Consider the following 22,840-nt stretch of genomic DNA (forward strand, 5'->3'; position numbering starts at 1 on the left):
CACACACACACACACACACACACACACACACACACACACACACACACTCTCTCTCTCTCTCTCTCTCTCTCTCTCTTTTTTTTTGTCTTGGTTTCTCCAGTGCCTGGTGGTATGTCTTTCTGTCACATAGTAGACCCTTACTAAATGCTGGTTGATTCTAGTCTTTCTCCTCTCTAGCTCATTCACCACACAGCTGGCAAAATGAGATTCCTGGATAAATCACAGGTCTGACCAAGGTCCTCCTCTCATCCAATAGCTTTGGTGACTTCTCACTGCTTCCAGGACAACATACAAGACTCCTCTGTTTGGTCTTTCAAAATCTTCCCAATCTGACTCTGTTCTGTCTTTCCAGACTTACTTCATATTATTTCACTGTATTCTACTCTGTTTTTCAGCCCAACAAGCTTATTTCCTATTCTCTGTACAGGTGGTTCCACCTCCTGGCAATGCTGATTTTCTCTATGCCTGGTGCCTCTTTCGCCCCTGAAATTCACTCTGTCTCCCCTCCCTTCTATCTCTTGGAACCCTCAGCTCCTTCCAAGGTTCAGCTTAGCTGCTACTTCCTCCACAAAACCTTTCTTAAGCTCCCCCCATGCTCTCTTTCCTCCCACATTTACTGTGTTTTCTTTGTCTATACTTATCTGTGAACATGCAGTGTACTAAACCCTCGCCCCCCAAGTAGAACAGAAGCCTCTTGAGGTCTTGGGGCAATTTCATTTTTGCCTTTTAATTCCTCAGAGCCCAATTTGTATATGACATCATAAATGTTGAACTGCATTGAAATATAAACTTAATAGTCATAAATGCAAACTGCACATAACCATACAAAGCAAAGGACAGAATTTTACATATCTAACTGCTTTTAACTGTGCAGAACCAAAAGAATTAAAAATGAATAAGCAATTAAAAGGCTCTTCTTTTCTGTCCCCTACCTTTGGCCCTGACTTCCTTTTTTCCCTCCTTTTTCCTTCTCAGACATTGGTTGTAGTTAGTTACAGCTCTGCTTCTGCCGATTCATTCTGTATCTCCTCATACATTTCTGTATTTTTTGTCATGGGTCACACTTTTCAAAATTTCCTTTTTTTTTTTTTCCTGCTAACACCACAGTCATACAGTCATAGATTTAGTCCTAGAAGGGAACTGAGAAGTCATCTGGTCCACACCCTTCATTTTACAAATGAAAAACTGAGGCCCCCAAGAAATTAAGTGACTTGTCCAAAGTCACACAGGAAGTAAATAACCAAACTTAGATTTGAACTCCAATTCCAAATCTATAAGTCTTTTCCAGGCACAAAGGTGTTTTAATACTCTATTATGTAAAAATATGATTTATTCAGCCATTTCCCAATTGTTGGGTACATAGGGTATCTCTATTTTTATTTACTTATTTTATTTTTGTTATAACAAGTAGAATAATGATGAATATTGGTTTTTTGTATAGGTAGTTGCTTTCTTCCTTTTTAATGATATTTGGGAAAACGTCCTATAAAGGAACTGCAGTCATAAAGTATAGTCACTTGTTGCCATTATTGCCCTCCAGAGTGTTTGCACTAAGCTGTACCAGGTTCCTTACAGATCTGTCAAAATTTATTTTTTTTCCATTTCAATGCATTCTATGCTTTCTGTTGCATGCAATTTATAAGGACCTTGTCTTTGTAACTCTCACAGCATCTAGTAAGTTCTTAAATGGCTGTTGAATGAATTAAGGACGTGTTTAGAAATGGGAAAAAATAATTGTAATATACCTGTACACTGTTTGGATGTATGTGGATATTTTAAATGAAAAAATTTAGAAATTAATGTGATGTCTCCTTCCAAAGCATCTATCTCTTTCACCCAAATACAGAGGCAGCTAGGTGGTCTGATGGATAAAGTTCTGGGTCTGAAGTCACAAAGATCTGAGTTCAGATCCAGCCTCAGACACTTCCCAGATATGATCCATGGCAAGTCACTTCACTTCCATCAGCCTCAGTTTCCTCAACTATAAAATGGGGATAAATAGCACCTACTTCCCAGGCTTGTTGTGAGGATCTAATGAGATTATTTGTAAAGCGTTTAGCACAGTGTTTGGCAAAGCTCTATAGAAGTAACTGCTAGTCATTTTATTATCATTATTATTATTATTATTATTATTATAGCTTTGAAGACCTGAAATAGCTTTAAGATTGTGCCTCTGTTGCTTCTTTAAAAAAAAAAAAGATGTTGATGCTCTTTATTGCTTTAACTGGAATACAATAAAACCTCATTAATTTGGACACAACTAATTTAGAATTCATGGTAGGGGTAAAATCTTGTCATAGGTCATGCCTTTGCAAACTGTTATGCATGACAAGACTATATTCTTGTTTGCTTGAAAGGAACCGGTGACAAGAAAATTCTCTCCAGTACCTGTTGGCCTGGAATTTTATTTCTTTTGACTAAGGACCATTGTAAAATTTTTTTCTGTGATCTTCAAAATAAAACATAAAGATCAAAACAGACTAAAGTTAGAAGGAGCTTGAGTACCAGAGTGACATTTTGAGAGTTGCCCATAAAAGGGATTGGCTCGATAAATCACAAGGCCTCCAGGCCCTGTAATAGTCATTTTCTCTAACTCGAGGGCCCAATTGCTGAGAGGAAGGGAAAATTGAGTTGTCCTTTAGTTTTTCACAGTTCCAAGCTTTTTCTCTTAAGAAACAGTTACCCTTCCATTCCCTTCATTTTTTTTTTTTCTACCTTAGAAGTATCAATACCTCCTCCTCCCATCCTCTCATGTTCTAGGAACTTAGAGAAGAAAAAAGAAAGTGTTTTGTGCTCCTGCCTCCTTTACTGTATTCATGGCACTTCAGTTTACCATGCCTTGGAGATCCCATGCTGATCTCTGAGCCCTGCATATGGGGATTTTCACTTTACAGTTGGCCTTAAATACATGAAGGATTTTAAAAACCTTCTGCAAATATTGGAAAATATCAGTTGTACCAAAGACCAGTCATAGATTGATGAATCAATGACAAGTCTTAGTTCTTATTTTTTCTTCAACAGAATTCTGCTCTTCACAAAAGACTTTATTTTAGAAAATCTAATTCATCCATTTGTTTGAGGAGGAAGCTAGCCTAGAATGGAAGGTAGCTTTCAACAAAATGATTGCTTTGTACTTGAGGCATAAGAAAGGATTTTTCTTTAAAAACAGAGTAGTCCGCAATCTTTTCTCTCTTTCTAGGGCAAAACTCTATCTGCAGAGTTAATTAGTTTGAATAGTTTGGCAAGGTATGGAGCTCACTATTTGGGGCAGATTCCAAACAGTTCTGGGGTTAAGCTCTTTTAGACCCTTTAAAAAATGTGATTAGATACATATTTTAGCCTATTTACAGATTGCCATCTTAAAGTGATTTTTGTCTTTTTAAGTGAAGTAACTTAGCCTGTTATGGGTGGAGATTTTTGCTTCCATAATCCCTACTGAGGGCAACAATTTCCCCAAATCCTCACTCTTCTGTCTGGCACCTGAGCCCCAAACCTCCTAGGGAGATCTGCTGTAATCTGCTTGTTTTCTCTTTCTTTTTTTGTTCTGGAGATAGTGTGCGTGTAGATCTTAACCGAAATCTTTGGTTACCTTCACCTGATTTCTGTTTGTGGCATTATCTTGATTACTTTGCTTGATGACTTAAAAACTAAAACAAAACCACCTTTGTGGCCCTCTCACTCAATTAAAGACAGTAGGATGGCCTGGGGCTCTCCGAACGGTTTCAGCATTGATTAAAATGGAAAGTTACTTGCATTTATCCTCCACACAACAATGAAACCCATTTGAAGCTACTTTGAGAAATTCTTTTAAGTGCCTTAGGAGTGTGAGTGTGGCTTTGATATGTGAAAAGACCAGGTGGCTTTGGTACTTTCTTTGTGGTTCTCCTGCTTGGAGGCTGTTGCCTTAAAGGTACAGGTGATGAGGGCCTGAGCTGGGATGTCAGACAGTGCTCTTTGGCCTATGGTTGTTCGTTATACTGGAGGTGAGTGAAAGGGAGAAGGTAAAGTATTGGAGCTTAGTGCTGGAACCCCACTGTCCCCCGGAGGGTGGTGGCCTCTGCTTTCCCTCCAGGGATGTGGCCACAGGGAGGGCATGGGTGGTTTTGGTTTCTCCTGGATCCTCCTTAATCTTAGTGCCTTCCCTTTGAGATTATCTGCATTTTGTCCTGTCTGTATTATCGCTCCCATTAAATTGTAAGTTCCTTGAGAGCAGGGACTATTTTTTGCCTTTTTTTTTTTTTGGTATCACTTAGAACTTAGCTTGGCATCAAGGTGGCATCCCAGTGCACAGAGCCCTGGACCTGAAATCAGGACGACGTGAGTTCAAATTCAGCCTAAGAAATTTACTAGTTGTATGATGCTGGGCAAGTCACTTTACTCTGTCTCAGTTTCCTCATCTGTAAAATGGGAAGAACACTTACTTCATAGGATTGTTGTGATGATCAGATGAGATAATAATTGTAAAATGCTTAGCACAGTGCCTGGTACATAGTCAGAACTATAGAAATGTTTGCTGTTATTTTTGTTGTTAACGAGCTTAGCACAGTCCCTGGTACTACCTGGCATAATTTAATAGTTGATGATGACTTAATTTATTCTGACATAATAAGAGAATGGGCAGCTAGGTGGCTCCATAGTGCATAGAACGCTGGGGTGGGGAGGCTGGGGGTCCAGAGTCTTGAAGACTCCTCTTTCTGAGTTCAAATCTGGCCTCTGATACTTACCAGCTGTGTGATCTTGGGCAAGTCACTGAACCCTGTTTGCCTCAGTTTCCTCATTTATAAAATGAGCTGGAGAGGAAATGGCCAACCACTCCAGTATCTCTGCCAAGAAAACCCCAAATGGGGTCACAAAGAGTCAGACATCTGAAACAACTGAACAGCGGTAGCAGCAAACGAGAGAGTGAAGCGGTTTGTGGTCTCCTCAGAATCGCCTACCTTGTTGCACGGGGGTCCACGGGACAAGTTGGGTGTGAATCCCCCACCGTGTAATTTGGGACCTCAGATGCCCTTATTCCCTGGGGTTGGCATGCCTTTACATGATTGAGTCTGCATTCCTGGAGACAGATCACCGCCACGCGATTACATTCCATCTCTCTCAGGATCTGAGGAATAACCGGTTGAGGTGAAATAGGCTCTGGTTATTCACCACCATGGTTCTGAAGTTCTTTTCCAGTGCACTGTCAATCTGCATTGCCACAGGCAATGTCTCATGTCCTTTGACAATAGTGTGCTGCACTTGACCTCATAGGACTTCTGCCAAGATCTAATGGGTTACATTCTTCTTTGGTCTTTACAAAAAGACGTGCCTATACTTAGTTAATAAGAAAAATCCAAGAGGGGACCCATATTAATAAGGAATCATTAAAAAAAAAACCAAACAAACCAAAACAATTTTATAGTAGAATGTTTACCTTCAGGAAGTTGTTCAGAGATAGTTTCAGTTGGACGATATTCTTTTTTCAGTGACACTCCAATGATTTTTAAAAATCTGTGCCAGTAAGATTCTCATATGATATAATCAAGTGCTATTATACATTTGTCCTTATTACTAAAATAATAATAATAATAACCAACATTTCTGTAGCATTTACTGTGTGCCAGGAACTACACTTTATAAACATTATCTCATTTGATCCTCAAAACAACCCTGGGATGTAGGGTTAAGGGGTGTTAAAGGGCCCCCTGAACTTTTGTTTTTGAGTTGCCATGTTTTCCAGAGACTCTGAACCCAGAGCATGCAGGAGGTGCTGAATGTGTCAAGGATGAAGCGCCCCCCCCCCCCACCCGCTGACATAATTTGTTATTTGCATCCCAAGCTGGATTCCCTGTGTGTCCTTGGGAGGCAAGACTGGCAACTGAGCCAGGCTGGGGGCCTTTGCAGATAAGCCGAACCTCCTACCCTCTAGTTTGGTGGTTCCCAAGGGAAAAGAATGTGGCCTTTGCCATCGCCTTGCACCTCCCCTTTGGGAGGGCTCATTGCACCATTCCCCTCCCATGCCATGCCCCTTCCTGTTCTGTCCTTCTCTTTTTGGTGTACTGTCATAAATATGCAAACTTCTGTAAGGACTCTGAACTCTTTGGGTTCCACATGCATGTTAATTTCTCTTATAACAAACCTAGTTTTCATATAAGTCTCATGACGTGATTGCCTGTTGACACTCGGTGCTATTGTTATCCCCATTTTACAGATGAGGAAACTAGTGAGTGTCCGAGGCCAGATGTCCAGATGTGAACTCAGGTCTTCTTAACACCAGGCTCAGCACTCTAGCCACCTAGCTTGTACTACATTATATAACAGGATTTTGGGGTGGGTGGGGGACTGAAATTCTTCTTTGGCATGGTGATTTGTTTGAGATATAGACCTTTATTGACTGTGTTATTTTGCAAAAAATGAAACAATGTAGTTTACTAATATCTTCCTTTTCTTGCAGAAGACCATCTCAGACATGTAGAAAAAGATGTTTTGATTCCTAAGATTATGAGAGAGAAGGCCAGGGAGAGGTGTTCTGATCAAGTGCAAGGTAAGATTCGAATATTCATCTAAAGATCAAATGCATTCTTTGATAATGTGAGTTGAATTTAATCCTTAGCTTCAGAGTCAAGTAGTCAGTAAATTAATTTGCATGATTTCCCTCATATTCTAGCTATGAGACCTTGCAGGAAGGTTTCAACTTATGTACAATTTACAATATTCTCTAAAATCATGTAGTAAAAATAGTTCTTCAGAAATGCAGTCCTGGGGATGGAGAAGAACCTTAAAAATCCTTTCTTCTAGTGATTAATTGTGGTAGGGGGAAAAAAGCAACACTGAGCCATATTACAGCCTTTTTTTATCCACTTTAATCAACAAAGTTTGTGTGTGTGTGTGTGTTTGTGTGTGGACATGTATGAGGAAGCTTTGGCCAGAATGGCAGGTTTGAGTCATGGAATGGAGTACTCTGTTTTGGGTGGAGGTTGTCAACAGGCAATCACAACCTCCAGCAACTTTCGTGGAAAAACTAGGTTTATTACAAGAGAAATGACCTGGTATGTGGAGCCTAATCCAGTGCAAAGAGTTCACAATCCAAACAGAAGCCTTACCTTGGGGGAAAAGGGTGGTTCTGGCCGAGCTCCTTAGCTCCTTTAATGGAAATCGGGGCTGGGGAGGGTTCATTAGGCAACCATAAGTAAGATTAAAGAAGGGAACCTGTAAAGGATGACATTGAGATTTTAGCTAAAGAGGAGGGGCTAAGGATTTTAACTTTTCTGTAAGGATGATTATTTTAAGGAGAATTTGATTAGATGGTTGATTGTCCCCATTGAGGGCAAATTAAAGAGAAGTTAAATGTCAAAAGAAGTACAGAGGATTGCCCTCTCATTTCAGAACTGAGGAGTGTTAGTGCCAGCTTGGCACAGGGGGTGGCTCTTGGATTCCACAGCCGGCCTTCTTTTCCAATGCCTGCCCACAGGCAGCCTCCTTTCTTGGAGTCTTAAAGAAAAAGCTGGGATGACCTTAAAGAAGGGTGTTTTTGGACTCAGTATAGACCTACTTCCATGCCAGCTTGATCCCTTGAGTTACTGTTTAGGCACAGGATTCTGTAGAAGTTTCTTTCATTTAGAATGATAGACCTTAGAGATGGTCTAATTCACCATTTTCACAAATGAGGAAACTGGCCCAGGGAGTATAAGTGATTTACCCAAAGTCAGATGATAACCATTTATTGAAGATTTGAGATCAGAGCTGTGTAAATGTCAGTCATTATCATTACCCCGTTCTTTTCATTTTTTTCCCGTGGGGTTCACATAGAAATGGTATTGGAACATATTATCCTGCTATTTTTCTTTTAGTGGCTGTTGCATGGGTGGATGCTTGAGCACAGCTGCTGTATACATGTCACTGAATTAGGATGTCAGCCCATCTTCTGGGGGATCCCTGAAAGCATCGTTGGCCCACCTCCCGCAGCAGACAGAACAGGAATGACTCGTCCCTCTTCCCGTTGCCACAGGTTTTAGATCTCTCCTCCTGGATTGCTGCTGCTGCTGTTGTTAATGAAGATGAGGAAGTCAGTTGAATCGTTACAGCTTTTACCGTTTAATTAGATTTTTCTCTGGGGTCACATTTGTAAAATGTGCATGTATATGATGGAAAGAGTTAGGTATCCCAGCTAGTTGGAGCAGGTGGATGAGATGGTAGTGCAGAGCAGTGGCTCTCTATTAAATCTGCGATAGGGTCAATTCTCAGCCTAATGAATTTTTAAAGTTTTGATTTTAAAGTGTTGTGGAAAGGGCACTGGATTTGGAGTCAAAGGATCTTAACTCAAGATCCAGCTCTGCTGCTTAGTAGCTGGGTGACCTTGGGTAGCATTCCTTACCTGTCCAGGCTTCACTTTGGTCATCTCTGAAAGGGGGAGGATGGACTTGTGGACTGCTCAGTTTCCTTGGAGCTCTTGTGCCATGACCCAGCAGGCTTAGTTAGAGGGGATACCTCCCCATGCTCCTGTTGGACATTTGTGCCAGTCAACACCAGACATGCACTATTAGCTCCTTGATGGAGTCTGTCCCTGCAGACAGTGCTGGAGTGGGGGTACCTGCTGCAAGGTCAGAGTCTCTCTCAGCTCCCTCCTCTTCTGGTTTCAATGCTCTGCTAATTGTCTGGCTACAAGTGGCTGGTTTTTCTTGTTCAGGTTCTTCAAATGCTCACCGTCAGCATCGCACAGCTGTGCAACTTTTGACTTCCGTGTCCCCAAGTGTCCTATGAAAACACTGTTACAGATTTGTGGTGGTGATCAAGTGAGTCTTACACAGATGGGATGTCCTGGTCCAGCACTTTGTGAGGCCCTACCATCCTCGGCCCAAGACCACGATTGCTGCTTCTGCCTTTCTGAATTTCAGCTGGACTATGATAAGTTTTGCCTGGTCCATAGAAAGCGCTTCATAAATGCCTGTTGACTTGATTTATTTTAATTCTACATGAATCTTTTATGTTTTGAATGTATTTCTTGTAAGCAACGTATTGTTGGATTCTGTTCTCTGATCCATTTTGCTGTCCTTTTCAGTCATATGGGTCATTTCTCATCTCATTGATATGCACAGTTGTGACAGTTAATTTTGTATTTTTCTCCATTGTATTTGATTTTACTTTTTCTTCTCTTTGCTTCTTGCACCCATTTACAAAGGAGAGGGTTGTGAGAGAGGAGTAGGCTTAGCTTCATTATTTTGTATTTCATGTAGTTGCTTCTTTTCTCCCTCCCTTCTCCTCCTTTTCTCTTCTCCTCTTCTCCTTTCCCCTACTCTCCCCTCCTCCTCTTCCTCTTCCCTTCCTCCTTCTCCTTCTCTTCTCTTTTCCTCCCCTTCTTCTCCCTTCCTCTCCCCTCCCCTCTCTGCCCTTTTACTTCTGTATCAGGAGATAAGTAGCATGTTTCATCTTTAGTCCCTAATCACTAGTTCCCAGTGGTCACTGATTCCTGATTAGTGTACCGAAGTCTATTGGAATAGTCCAGGTGTGAGATGACAGGTCTTGCTCCAGGCTTGTGTCAGTATCAGAACAAAGAAGGAGGTGTATGTGAGAGATGCTGCAAAAGCAGAATCGATAGGACTTGGCATCTGATCAGAGATGAGAGAAGGAGGAGTTGCGGATGACCCCTAGGTCATGAGCCTCGGTAACTGGGAGGATGGTGGTCTCCTTTACGGTAATAAGGAAATTAGGAAGAGGGGAGCACTTGAGGGAAAGATCATGAGTTCAGTTTTGGACACGTGTACAAAAAGCCAGGTTGAGATGTCTACTGAAGTTGGAAATGCAAGACTGCAGGTCAGGAGAGAGGTTAGGGCTGAACAAGTCGATCTGTCATCGGCATAGAGATAGTAATTGAAACCCTGGGAGCTGATGAGATCACCTGTTGCTCCTCCTCCGCCCTAGAAGAGGACCAGGGACGACATCATGAGCATGATGTCTTGACTTGTGCCTGAGTTGGGTTTGAGTGAAGCAGAGCTGTGCAAAGTCATCAGCCTTGTTCTCCAGAGTCATCAAAGGTCCAGGCCACTGTCATGGCTCGGGATGCAGTGGGTGGCCTTGGCCTTCCGAAATTAAGATCTTTTCCAGGTCTCAGACAAACTGAGGACAACAACTATGAAGCAATGGCGAGGTAAGAATTGAGACAAAAGATGGCCCATTTTATAAATCCCGAGGATACCAGTCTGGAAAGGGAAGACCCAAAGAGTTTTTGGCCAGAACAGAAAACAGTTGCTATTTACGCTTATTCTACGTAGTCAAAAAACCTAAACAGTGAGCCACATAGGTCCATTCAGTGAAAGCCAGAATGATTTGGGTTTAAAGGCCTACTCAAGTAGCTCCATTTAAAACACAATGGGCTTTTTAAAAGCCTGTTTTTCAGACATATCTTTCTTTCTTTCTTTTTTTTTTTTAAATTTTTTAGGCAGTTGAGGTTAAGTGACTTGCCCAGGGTCACACAGCCAGTAAGTGTCAATTGTTTGGTCTGAGGCCGAATTTGAACTCAAGTCCTTCTGACTTCAGGGCTGGTGGTCTATCCACTGTGCCGCCTAGCTGCCCCTAGAGCTATCTTTCAAGAAATCAAAACTGAAAACTGCACAGGACAAAAGTAAATTGTCCCAGCATTTTGAAAAGAAATAATAAAGAAGAAAGAGAAGGAGAAGGTGTTTGTTGTTTGTCCTTCATTCTCGAATAAAACCACTTACATCACAGTGGTGATTTCTTGACTCAGAGAATGAATTGGATTTAAGTGGGGCTGAGCTGCCCAAAGTCATCAACCTCGCTCTCTCCTCCAGAGTCATCAGAGTCCAGTGGCAAGACCAAAGTCAAGATGACTAGTGATGGTCCAGCAGGAGAAGGAGACCAGCATTTCCCAGCTTCTAGGCCTGTGACAACATCATGGTTAGCCAGAGTGTTAGCCAGATTAAGGAAGATCCAGCAAAGGAGACAGGAGGGATCAGACAAGTAGGAGGGGAATCAGGAAAGAGCACCATCAAGAAAACTTAGAGAGAAGAGGGCATCACAGAGAAGAGTGTTATCAGTAGGATCACAGACTGCACAGAGGTCAGGAAGGATGAAGGAAAATGCCATTCGATTTGACAATTAAGAGATCATTATTCACTTTGGGAAGAGCAGTTTAAGTTGAGGTTCCTGTTTGAGGATAATGCTGTGCTGCTTGTATTAAGCCGCAGAATACTCTGTGCCTTCCTCAATGAGCTCCTTGTTCTCCCACTAATGATAGAGTCGAGCCTTTGGAGCTCTCAGGTCCAAGATCATCCAGTAATGGTCAGGGGAAGAGAAAAAGAGGGGTAGAGGATGATTCCTCATTCAGGGGGCTGAAAGATCAGAGATGTTGTCTTCCTGCAAAATGTGTCCAAGACATAACAGGAAACTTTCAAGATGTGTAAAAATGGATGACAGTTGCTGTGATTCATGATGTCTTGCTAGAAATTATCAAGTTTTGGACAAGGAACTGAAGACAAAAGGGTACGTGTGTTTCCTCAAGTTTGCCCAGTGAAGGTGAGGAAAGCAAAAGAAAAAAATTGGTTTGGGAAATGAACAGGTGGCCAAGAAGGTGGTATCTGAGAATTTGGTTTGGATTTTTGGGCCATGGTTTTCAACATAGGGATGAAAGATTCTTGCCGAGAGATGGAGCACTTCCAACAGAGGCTTGATAAGAATGTATCTGCCAGGCATCTTACAAAACTCATCAGAAGGACTTTAAAAGGGATTGTGGAGAGAGGACTACATAGGTATAATCCTTGAATTTAGATACTATAAAGTATAAATACAAAGAAGGAAGAAGAATAGTAGATGAGACACCTACAGATCTCATAGGAGACAAAATCTAAGAAAGGAACTAGTTGTAAAATCCATGGCTTCAAGAGTCTCTGTACAGATACCCAAGGTGGCAGGAAGCTCCTGACTGGTCTGTGGCTCTTGAGGGGTGGATGTCCCTCAGCAAGGAGGCGTTATGCTCCTCTTCCCTGAAGGGCTTCTATCAGAGCCTGAACAACTGCCCGCCAAGTGTTCTAGTGAGTATTCATGGATGGGGTGGGCTGCAGGGCTGCTGAGGGCCCTTCCAGCTGTCAGGTTTTGTGATTCTTTAGGACATCCTCTATATGTAGCACTTCTTAAACTGTGGGTCACGACCCCGGCAACAGTTAAAGGTTTCTGAATGTGCGACCAAAAATTAATTAAAATCAAACATAATGAATCCAAGGCGTTTCTGGCAGTGCTTGCCCCTGTTGCATCATGCAACTTCTTGCCAGCCTTGGTTCTGAACACACCGTGTGCGCACTTTGCACATGCCCTCAGCCCACGCAATGCCGAGGAACGCTGCTGAAACTCGAAAAGGAATCGTGAGTGGAAAAAGTCTAAGAAGCCCTGCTCTGTAACAGAGGCATACGTGTATTTTATCTGAGAGGAAATATTTAAAAAAACATTTCTTGTAAGAGGAGCATAACAATGGTTGTGAGTTCAGTTGTTGGTTAAGGGTAGTTCCAATTTCTTTTTGGAATCTTCCATTTTTTTTTAAAAGCCAGCATTTTGAAATTGTTCTGTGCTACTTCCTATAATGCCTCAGCACATTTTGTTTGTTTGTTTGTTTTTGTTTGTTTTTTGGTTAGGCAAGTGGGGTTAAGTGACTTGCCCAGAGTCACATAGTGAGTGTTATGTGTTTGAGGTCGGATTTGAACTCGGGACCTCCTGAATCCAGGGTCTGTGCTCTATCCACTGTGCCACCTAGCTGCCCCCAACCTCAGCACATTTTTAAAAAATGTACTTTAATCATACCTTTATTGGTGTATAGGAGTATCTAGAGTTTCTTTAAAGGTTTTTTTGTGAATTTTTTAAAAATTATGTTAGATTGTAACTTATAAAATATAGATGGATTTAGACCTGAGAGGGGCAGGAGACCTTAGATTCTCTTATCCAACCCCCTTGTTTTATATAGAAATAAACTGTAGCCCATCAAGGGGAACTAGTTTGTTCAAGGTCACCTAGGTACCACGTGGCAGATATGAACCCAGGTGTCTATATTCAAAACCTAATACAGTAAAGCATTTCTAAAAAGAAAAATGCATATTCCTTGGAAAATGTAGACTAGTCTAATTTTATGAAAAGTAAGATTTTAGAGTCATCTGTTTCGTTCTCGAGACAACCTAATAGTTCATATCTTCCATCTCCGTCACTTGATAAGTGAAGAAATGCATTTGTTGAGAGGTTAATGACTTGACCAGGGTCATTCAAAGAGCATACCAAGGACACTACTGAGTCTGTTCAATGTAAGAAGAAATGTCTGTCTCATCAGGTAGTTCGCTAATGTTGAACTCGAAGCAATCCTGGATGTCCTTGACGGGTTTGGTGTCACGTTCAAGCCCATTGTACCAAACCAGTTGGCCCTGATCACCCTGTGATAATTAGATATCACAGCTGAAAGCAGCTTTGTTCAGTACTTTGTTCAGTATAACCATGCCCTGGCCAAAGAGCTTAGTGGCCACCAGGATACCATGTTGGAAATCCTTGAACTATTGACCTGGGGACAGCTAAAATCCCAATTTTAGCCGAGATTCAAAGGAACCCAGGGAAGTTAGGAAGTGGAAACAAGGAGGGAATGAATTCCAGGTGTGAGGCACAGCCAAAGAGAAATGCTTGAAAGTGGGAGATTGAGGGTCTTGTTCAAGAAACAGCCAGGAGACCACTGGATGATAGAGTAGAGGAGGGGAGTGAGGTGTAAGAAGACTGCAAAGGGAGGAGGGGTCAGGTGAGGAAGGGCTTTGAAAGCCAGTCGGAGGATTTTCTGTTTGATCCTGGAGGAGAAGTGACATGGACTAACCCATATTTAGGAAAATCAGGAAAATCAGTTTCATTGGTCAGTAGAGGATTGATTGTAGCAGGGAGACTGTAGTTTAGTATTTTTCTGAGCAGATTTTTCTGACATGAAATTCTTTTCACTGTCCAGTCCTGGTTTAACATTTCAGTGGAGGATGTAAACGATGCACTTGAGTGGAAACTAAAACAAAAGAGTCCTTTCTGTTTGTAGCCATAAAACAGTGAGTGGGCAGTTAGAACTGCCATTTGCTGCTGCAGCTCAAGAATTTCCTTAAAAATGAACTAAAAACATGAGTTACCTAACAAAAAACTCTTTGGCTTCCCGCCTCCTATCCCTTCCCCCCAGTCCTCTCCTCCTGCGGGCCCCTGTGATTGTTAGTGAAGAGGATGGGCTTCTCTCTGGTGAAGCCTGGCCGCTGTCAGCTGAGCTTTCAGGAGTGGGCATTTGCTCCCCAAGGCTCTGGCACTGGGAACATTTCTGTCCCCCGGGAGCTGCCTGCTTTTGAGAATGACCTTTGTACCTGACAGACCAGGCCCCGGGAAGGGAGAGCAGCACCACAGCTTGGACTCGTGCTTGTGGTGGGTGTTTAAATGTGTATGGACATTTCAAAGCAGTACTGCTTTACGGCAAATTAAGTGGCTTATTATGACCAGTTCTTATCAGAAAAATGGAGAAGAACAAGGGAGACGCACTGAGTAATTCAAGCTGATGGATATGCTTTGTTGTGACTCTTTTTCTCCCAGTAACAAAAATGGCCAAGCTCTGTTAATCAGAGCAAACACCCTCCAGGTGTTGGGAAAGATTAACCCCTTGGCCCCTGCAGACAAGCCTTCCAAAGCCCAGCTGGCACTGACAGGTGCCATGCTAGTAGTCTCAAGAGGTTATCCTCCACCTGCTTCTTGCTGGGAGGCTTCAGAGGAGGTTTCAGGTGAGTTAGGACAAAGGTGAAAATAGATCATCTTAAAAGTTATAGAATCAGCTTCCTGTTGCTTGTAGAGTTGCCTTACTCTTAGGACCCAATCAAAACTCCTTACTTAAATTTAGATTTTTAATTTATAGAACGTTAGCAGAAGGACTCACTTGAGTAATGAATGGTACACATTATATTCACATTAACTTTAAGAGAAGTATCATGTGCTACCCCCAAAGGAGAAAGCAATATTAGCTTAAAATTGAGCTTTTTAAAAATTACACACTGTGTTTGAAAACCTTGTAATGGTTTGTGATTCCATAGAATTGTGAATTAAAAATTGTTGATGCCTTCTAAAGGAAGGTGGAAGTTTAATGGATTTTTTTCTGATTAATAAAAAGGAATATAATTTTATATTGTCTTTGCCCTTTAATTCAGCTATAAAACTGTACCTGAATAAGGATATAGAGGAAGAAAAAATCTTTGTCCTGCATTGTCATAGTCAAAGTAAAATGGCCTGTAATGGTAAATCATTCATCCTTAACATGTTTTTATTGTACATTTGTTGGCTTTTGATGACTAGGAAATTCTTTAAAGACTGGGTGCTTTTGAGTTCCATTTCTATGAATTTGTTGTCTTAATTAGAAATGTTATAAAGAAACTGAGCTCTTTTTGTTTTCTAAATTTTTTTGTTGATAATAGATCCCTGATTTTCTAGGCCATGGAGCACAGAATACATATTCTGTATAAGATTGGGTGATCTGGGTCTACGTCATAAATAAGGAGGCTTAACTTTTTTTGTTCAACTTGTGGGTTAAGAATTACCTTCCCTGGCCATTGCTACAACTATGCAGAAAGAACAGTGATCCACAAGTTTACATTAGAAGATGCAATATGGCATCAAGATGTTTTTCTTCATTGTTGTTTCTTTCTTGTGTTTGTAGCTCTTATTCCATTAAATAGTTATGGGACTTTCTATGAAGACAACAAGCTTGCTAATTGTATTGGTCTTGAATAAAGACGTAGGAATTTTAATAAGTATCTGCCTGCCTGCCTAACACCTAAGACATGGTTTACACAGAAATCTTTCCTGGTTGATTTTTCTTATCATTTCAGCCCAGCTGATCACAAGAAATGGGTCAGACTGTGAGCTCTACCACTGCAACTTTGGTTTTTGAAGGGAATGGAACAGCTTTTACAGGGACAAAGAGAAATGAAATCACTTTCAATGAAAGAAAGATGCCTCATTATAGTCACCAACAGCAGTTATTGACAGCTACACTTCCTATTAACAAGGAGCATTTAACTAAGAGTTTGGCTGTTGGATCTTTGGACTTGATCTAATTTGCTAGCATTAATTAGTTTCTTTTGAGCACAGACACTTGGTGCTCACAGCTATAGATTTGGAGGGCTAATTAGGATAGAAAATTGAACAGAATGGGGTAAGGCATTAACCTTCAACCATTACCAGCTGGGACTCTGATAAAGACCACAGAGTCCAAATGCTCTCTATTCATGTGTAGAGAACCCTAATGAATATCAATTTCAGTCAGGTTGCCATATTCCTACTAGTACTGATTTTCCTTGTAATTTTTTTACTGTCTTCTATCATATTTTAATTATCTATACCCTTTTGATTTTTAATATCCATAGGTGACAGATTTGGTTTGAGTTGTACACATCAGCTGTCTCATTTTAATGAATTAAAGTTAGTCTTTATCAGTGGGTAAATAGCTACATTGACCCTTTGCATCTAAAATCAATGTTGGAACTACTTTTCAGTTTCATACAACTAGCATTGGAGAAAGGTTTGCTTAACATAAATGTGTTTTACATTAATGTGAAAGAAAGGAACTTTTGTCATCTTAATACTATGGAGAAAAATAAACTGGTGATAAGTAAACCATTTTGGTCTTTTGATGTTTTGAAAACAGTATGTTGAAAAATGACTAGGAGGTGAACTATTTTGGGTAAGTAATGATCAAAAATTTTTTTCTGTTGAGAGAAAGTTAACAATGTTTTCTTTTTGTGTTTTCTTTAGAAATTTAATTTTGGTTTCATTAGTGAACTTGTTAGCCTGGCCAAGAAGGCCATGTACCAAATTAGAAACTTCATCAAGAATCCTGGTCCTATTCGCTTGTCATTTAACTTTGAGCACATCGTCAGCCTACTTTTTTTCCCCCAGTAAAATGGTCTGTATGAAGAAAATGGTTGGGGCAGCTTGGTGGTGCAGTGGATAGAGCTCTGGCCTTGGAGTCAGGAGGACCTGAGTTCAAATCCGGCCTCAGACCAACCACTTGTCACTTACTAGCTGTGTGACCCCGGGCAAGTCACTTAACCCCAGTTGCCTCGCCAAAAAAAACAAAAATGGTTGAAAGGGTAAAAGTTAAAAACTGTAGAAATTGCATTAGAAATTTGTCCTCACTGTCATAGTTTTAAAAAATTTTTTTTTATTCTACAAAGTCTACCTCTGATGTCTTCATGGTGTGGAGGTGACCCTGAGTTCTGGAAGGATATGTTGGGAGAGTACAGTTACTGACAAATGACACCATGCTAGAAAGGATCTGGTGGTCATCAGTGGATTGTAGCTCTTTTCCAGGTACCATTCTATGTAAATATGGAGAGGCTCATCACCAGTAAGATGACCACTTGGTGGTGAATCGTTTTTGGTGTTGGCAACCCATGAAACAAAGACAAATGCAAAATGGCTGTCAGTCCTATGTGGCCTCTTCTGCTTATGTAGTGATAATAGCAGAGATATATAAAAGGGATCACAAGATGTTAAGAATCACAATTTTTGGATGGTCTAGAAACATTAACTTTACTATTGGTATTCTAAATAGGAAATTTTTACCCAGTGAACAGTGAATAGCTTTAACACTGAAGTAATTTAATTATATCAAGTCTTGGCTTTCTTGGTATAATTGAAACCAGAAGACAAAAGGATGTTACAGCTGGATGGAAGGGTGGCTTACATGTTCTTTTTGGAGAGGTAAATGAAAGGTGTAGTGGAATTAGTTGTATCACATATCCAAAGACAGTAAAGAAACATTATTTCATAGGACATTTTGGTCTTTTCGTGGAGCAGTGCCGATAATAAATATTTACAAACATCACTATGAAATAATTATAGCTTATGCACCATCATATTGCAAAGAACTTGATAAAATCCTTTAAATTAAATCAACATATATACACTGATACTCATTCACTTTAGGGCAAAAATTTGTATAAAATGTTGAAAAACATGGGTCATGTATAAGGAACAAGAGATACCAAATGTTTGTAGACTACAGAGAAACTTTGGGACTATATCATGAATACTTTTTTTGAATAGGCAGGGTATGGTGACAGATACACATGATAATTTATTACTGATATATGAGAGGCATTCTTGAATCAGCTGCCAGTACAGGCTAGTAATTTGTTAGATCAAACATCAAAGTCAGTTGAAGTTAAAAGAATGAATAAGAAGGATAATAGAATAAGAATAATAGAATAGAATCATAGTTATAGAATTAGGAAGGTCTAATTAGAATTAGGAAGGTCTTTAGAGATCATTTAGTCGATTCCTGTCATTTTAAAGATGAAGAAATGGAGGCCCAGAGATGTTAAGTGATTTGTCCAAAGATCCACAGTTAATAAATGTCAGAGGCTGGTTATGAACCTAGGTCCTTGATCACCAGATCTGTTGTTCAGTCAATTATTCAATCAACAAACATTTGTTAAGCTCTTACTATTTGCTTGGCACTGTGCTAATTATTAGGGATACAATGAAGGCCCAAAACAGAAAAACAGTTTATGACTTTAGGGAGTTCTGTATACTTATGAGAAAGACAGTATGTGAATACATTGACCTGGAGAAGGAAATGACAAACCACTCCAGTATTTTTGCTAAGAAAACTCCAAAAGGGGTCACAGAGAGTTGGACGTGACTGAAAAACGACTAAGCAACAATATCTTTGGCCGGCTAGGTGGTGTAGTGGATAGAGTACCCAGCCTGGAGTCAGGAAGACTCAGTTCCAATGGCAGTATCACCTGGGGCAAGTCTCTTCACTCTGCCTCAGTTTCCTCATCTGTAAAATGAGCTGGAGAAGGAAATGGCAAACCACTCCAGTATCTTTGCCAAGAAAGCCCCAGATGGGATCACAAAGAGTCGAACGCGGCTGAAAACGATGAACAACAATAACAAATACATGGTTCATGAAAGATGCAGATTAGAAAGAAGGTTACATCGGAAGGAAAGAAGCTAACATCAGAAGATCTTCCTGCTGAAGGTGACATTTGCCACTTGCTCTGGAAACAGTAGTTAAGTTAGTACTATATTGCTGCTATAAAGACGATATAAGGCGATATAAAAGCAATATATGGCAACATACTTCTCTGTGGCTTAATTTCTAACCTTGTGTTTGCCTACATCACAATTCCTTTCCCTAGTCATTTGGTATAGCACTGAGTAAGTAAATAAATGTGTGTAGAATTGTCATTTTTATTATATTGGCATGGCCTAACCATGAGCAATGAACATATTTTAGTTCTGTGTTTCTGTAAAGAGTGTTTTATAGTTGTATTCATATTGTACCCATGTGTTTCTTGGTAAGTGGTCTCCCTGGAATTATTTTGAGTGGAACTTTTCTCTTTATCTCTTCCTACTAGATTTTTTTTTTGATGTATTATAAAGAAAAGCTGATAATTTATGTGGATTTATTTTATACTGCTTTGTTGAAGTTACTGTTTCAGTTAATGCTTCATTGAATTTTTAGGGTTCTCTAAATATAACATTATATCATCTGTAAAAAACTTTGTCTCCTCTTTATGCTTTTTCTCAATTTTTCTCATCTCATTCATAGAGCTTGCATTTCTAACAGTATGTCAAATAATAGTGATGATAATGGACACCTTTACTTTACCTCTGATCTCATGAAGAAAGACCTTTAGTATTTCTCCATTATGCATACTGGTTGTTGGTTTTAGATATTCTGTTTACTATAATATTCCAATGCTTTTAAAAAAAACATAGATGTATTTTTCAACTACTGCTTCTGTTGATATAATTATGTTTATTGTTATTATTTTTATGGTCTGTTATGTTTATAATTTTGCCTCTATTGAACCAGTCCTATAATCCTGACGTAAATTTTTACTGGTCAGTGCGCATAATGCTTTAAAGATATTACTGTAAACCCTTTGGCTAATATGTTATTTAATATTTTTCTATTACTTCATTAAGGACATTGGCTTGTAGATTTTATTCTCTGCTTTGTTTTTAGTGGTGAAGTATCAAGACCATGTTTGTATCATAGAAGAAATTTGGTAATATTCCATTCTTTTCCTGTTTTTGCAAATGATTTATGTAATATTGGAGTTAATTATTTTTTGAATGTTTTGTGGAATTTACTAGTAAATTCATCTGGTTCTAGTTTTGTTTCCTTTTTGGAATTCATTTATGGCTCGTTCATTTTCTTTTTTTGAGACTGGATTATTTACATTCCCAGTTTCTCATTCTGCTAATCTGAGTATTTTGCCTTTTAAAAAATATTCACATATATTTCATCTGTGACCAGTTTTGTTAGTGTATAATTGTTCAGAATAATTTCTAATAATTTTCTTTATTAGAGATATTAAGTTACACTTCCTTTTTCCTCCTTTCCTTTTCTTTCCTTTTAAAACAAAACAAAATTATCTCTAGGTCCTTTGTTTTTTCATTTAATTCTTGCTATTATTGTTAAAAAACAAAATGGTTTCTTCTTCTCTTATTGGAAGCATTTCATCATCATATGACCCTTTTCAATTGCTCAAATTCCTAGATTTCTTTTGGCTTGTGTGTGTACATTTCAGCTCTAATCTTTTTTTTTTCTTTTTTTTCTTTATTAGTTTATTTTGCTTTATCAACAATCACTTCAATATGCTTTTGAGTTTAAAATTTTTCTCCCCCTCCTTCCCCACCACCCTCCCCAAGATGGCACACAATCTGATGTAGGCTATACATTTACATTCCTATTAAACATTTTCACATTAGTGATGTTGTAAGGAAGAATTAGAACCAGTAGGAAGAACCACCAGAAAGAGGAAACAAAACTCAACAGAAGAGGAAAAAAAAAACCTAGCAAATAGTATGCTTAGATCTGTATTCGAATTTCATAGTTCTTTCTTTGGATGTGGATAACATTTTCCATCACAAGGCCTTTGGAGATGTCTTAGATCCTTGTATTGCTGGGAAGGATTAAGTTTATCACTATTAGTCATCACACTACGTGGCTGTTATTGTGTACAACATTCTCCTGGTTCTGCTCGCTTCACTCAGCATCAGACCATACAAGTCTTTCCAGGTTTTTCTGAAATCATCCTGTTCATCATTTCTTATAGTACAATAGTATTCCATTACATTCATATACCACAACTTGCTCAGCCATTCCCCAATTAATGGGTTTCCTCTCAATTTCCAATTCTTGGCTACCACAAAAAGATCAGCTCTAATCTTTTTAACGTGAATACTTAAAAGCACTCTATTCCGTTAAAGGTTTATTTTTTTTTTCCCTTGCAGGGATTACTGAGTTTGGAAGGGTGTAGTATTCTTGTTTGGACACCTTTATCTTTTTTTTTTGTTGTTAGGCAGTGGGGTTAAGTGACTTGCCTAGGGTCACACAGCTGGTAAATGTTATGTGTCTGAGGTTGGATTTGAACTCAGGTCCTCCTGAATCCAGGGCTGGTGCTCTATCCACTGCACCACCTAGCTGCCCCGACCCTTTATCTTTTGCCTTTTATATTAGAGTCTTTACTGTGATTCCTTGATACGTGAATTCTTTCGTTCTGGCTGTTTTCTGCACATTTTGTCTTTGACCCAGAAGTTCAATATTTTCACTGTGATGTTCCTGCTACTTTTCCTACCCTCTCTCATCCCCACTCCTCATGCACCCCCCCCCAAAATGCCTCTTTACCTTGCCGCCTGGTTTTAATAATTCTGAACACTAAAGATTTCTTGAAATGTGGTATCCAGGATGTTTTTGGGTCAGAGTTTTCAGGGAGTCCAATGATTTTTAAATTATCTTTCCTTGAACTTTGTTGTCTTTCACTGTTTTACTTCCTGGAGCTATTGATTTCTGGTTTGTCCATTTTAGTTTTAAAGGAGTCTGTTTACAGATTTATAACTTCCTATATTGTTAATTTTTTCTCCTTTCATTTCTTAACTGCAGAGCTCTTATTTCATATATACTTTTATCATTCTTTTTTGTTTACTCATATTTTCAACCTTGTTTACTGAATTGCGACTTTGTTTCAGTCAAATTCTATCCTCTCTTGCACTTTTGCTTATGTTATTGGGGCCTTGTTTGGTTCTGATGTTGATTATCTAGGCACCTACTGCTGGCTTCCCCTTTCCTGTGTATGTGCGGGCTCATAGGACTTGATACTTTTCTGACCCCCTTGTATCTTTTGGGGTCCTCAGTGTGCGTCAGCATGACGCAAACTTATAGAGCCCCTGGGGCATCTCAGTTTTATTTCTGCTGTCCCTGATCTTAATGTTGCCAACTCCTCAACATCTATGGTCAGAATCCTACAGGTATCCAAAAACCTTGGAGTTTCATCACAGGAATACTTCAGTCTTCTTGCCAGTGCTGTAGGCTGCAGGAAGCCATGGAGCCTCCCTGGTCCACATTAATATGCTACTGAGCACTGGCTTTATCTGGGAACTCATCCTTAGTTGCTATAGGCTTTTGACTATCTTTTCATGCAGTCCTGGGCTGTACTACTTACTATAGTTTTGCTTTGGATTTCTTGATCCTTATTCAAACTGGTTTTCTTTTTATCTTTGTTGGAGTATTTGTGTGAGATCCAGGCTAGATTCTAGAAATCTGGTTCTTCCTGTACTTTTAATCAAATTGACTCCTATGTCCTCCAGGAGCTTTTTTCTAGCAGTCAGCCTTTTCTTCTAAAATAACCTTTTTAAAGCACAAGTCTATACATGTCGCTCCCCTGCTCAAGAATTTGCAGCAGGTCGCTTTTCCTTCCAGTCTAAAATCCCTACTCTTTGGCTTGGCATTTAAAACCCTTCACAGTCCAGAGGGTCTGGGGATATTTGGGTTGGATAAGGAGAGAGACAGAATGGACAT

At 39.7% G+C, this 22,840-nt stretch overlaps 1 protein-coding gene across 1 annotated transcript in view; it reads left to right on the forward strand.

Annotated features, from left to right (window-relative positions):
• CMC1 (C-X9-C motif containing 1) overlaps nt 1-22,840 on the forward strand; it is a 78,866-nt gene that overhangs the window by 15,427 nt on the left and 40,599 nt on the right. The window contains exon 2 of the mRNA XM_027871978.1: nt 6,434-6,523. Within this exon, the coding sequence (XP_027727779.1) occupies nt 6,434-6,523 (90 nt within the window). The remainder of the gene's footprint in view (nt 1-6,433; nt 6,524-22,840) is intronic.

Source organism: Vombatus ursinus, unplaced genomic scaffold (assembly GCF_900497805.2).
Source record: "Vombatus ursinus unplaced genomic scaffold, bare-nosed wombat genome assembly UNPS02014799.1, whole genome shotgun sequence".
Taxonomy (NCBI): Eukaryota; Metazoa; Chordata; class Mammalia; order Diprotodontia; family Vombatidae; genus Vombatus; species Vombatus ursinus.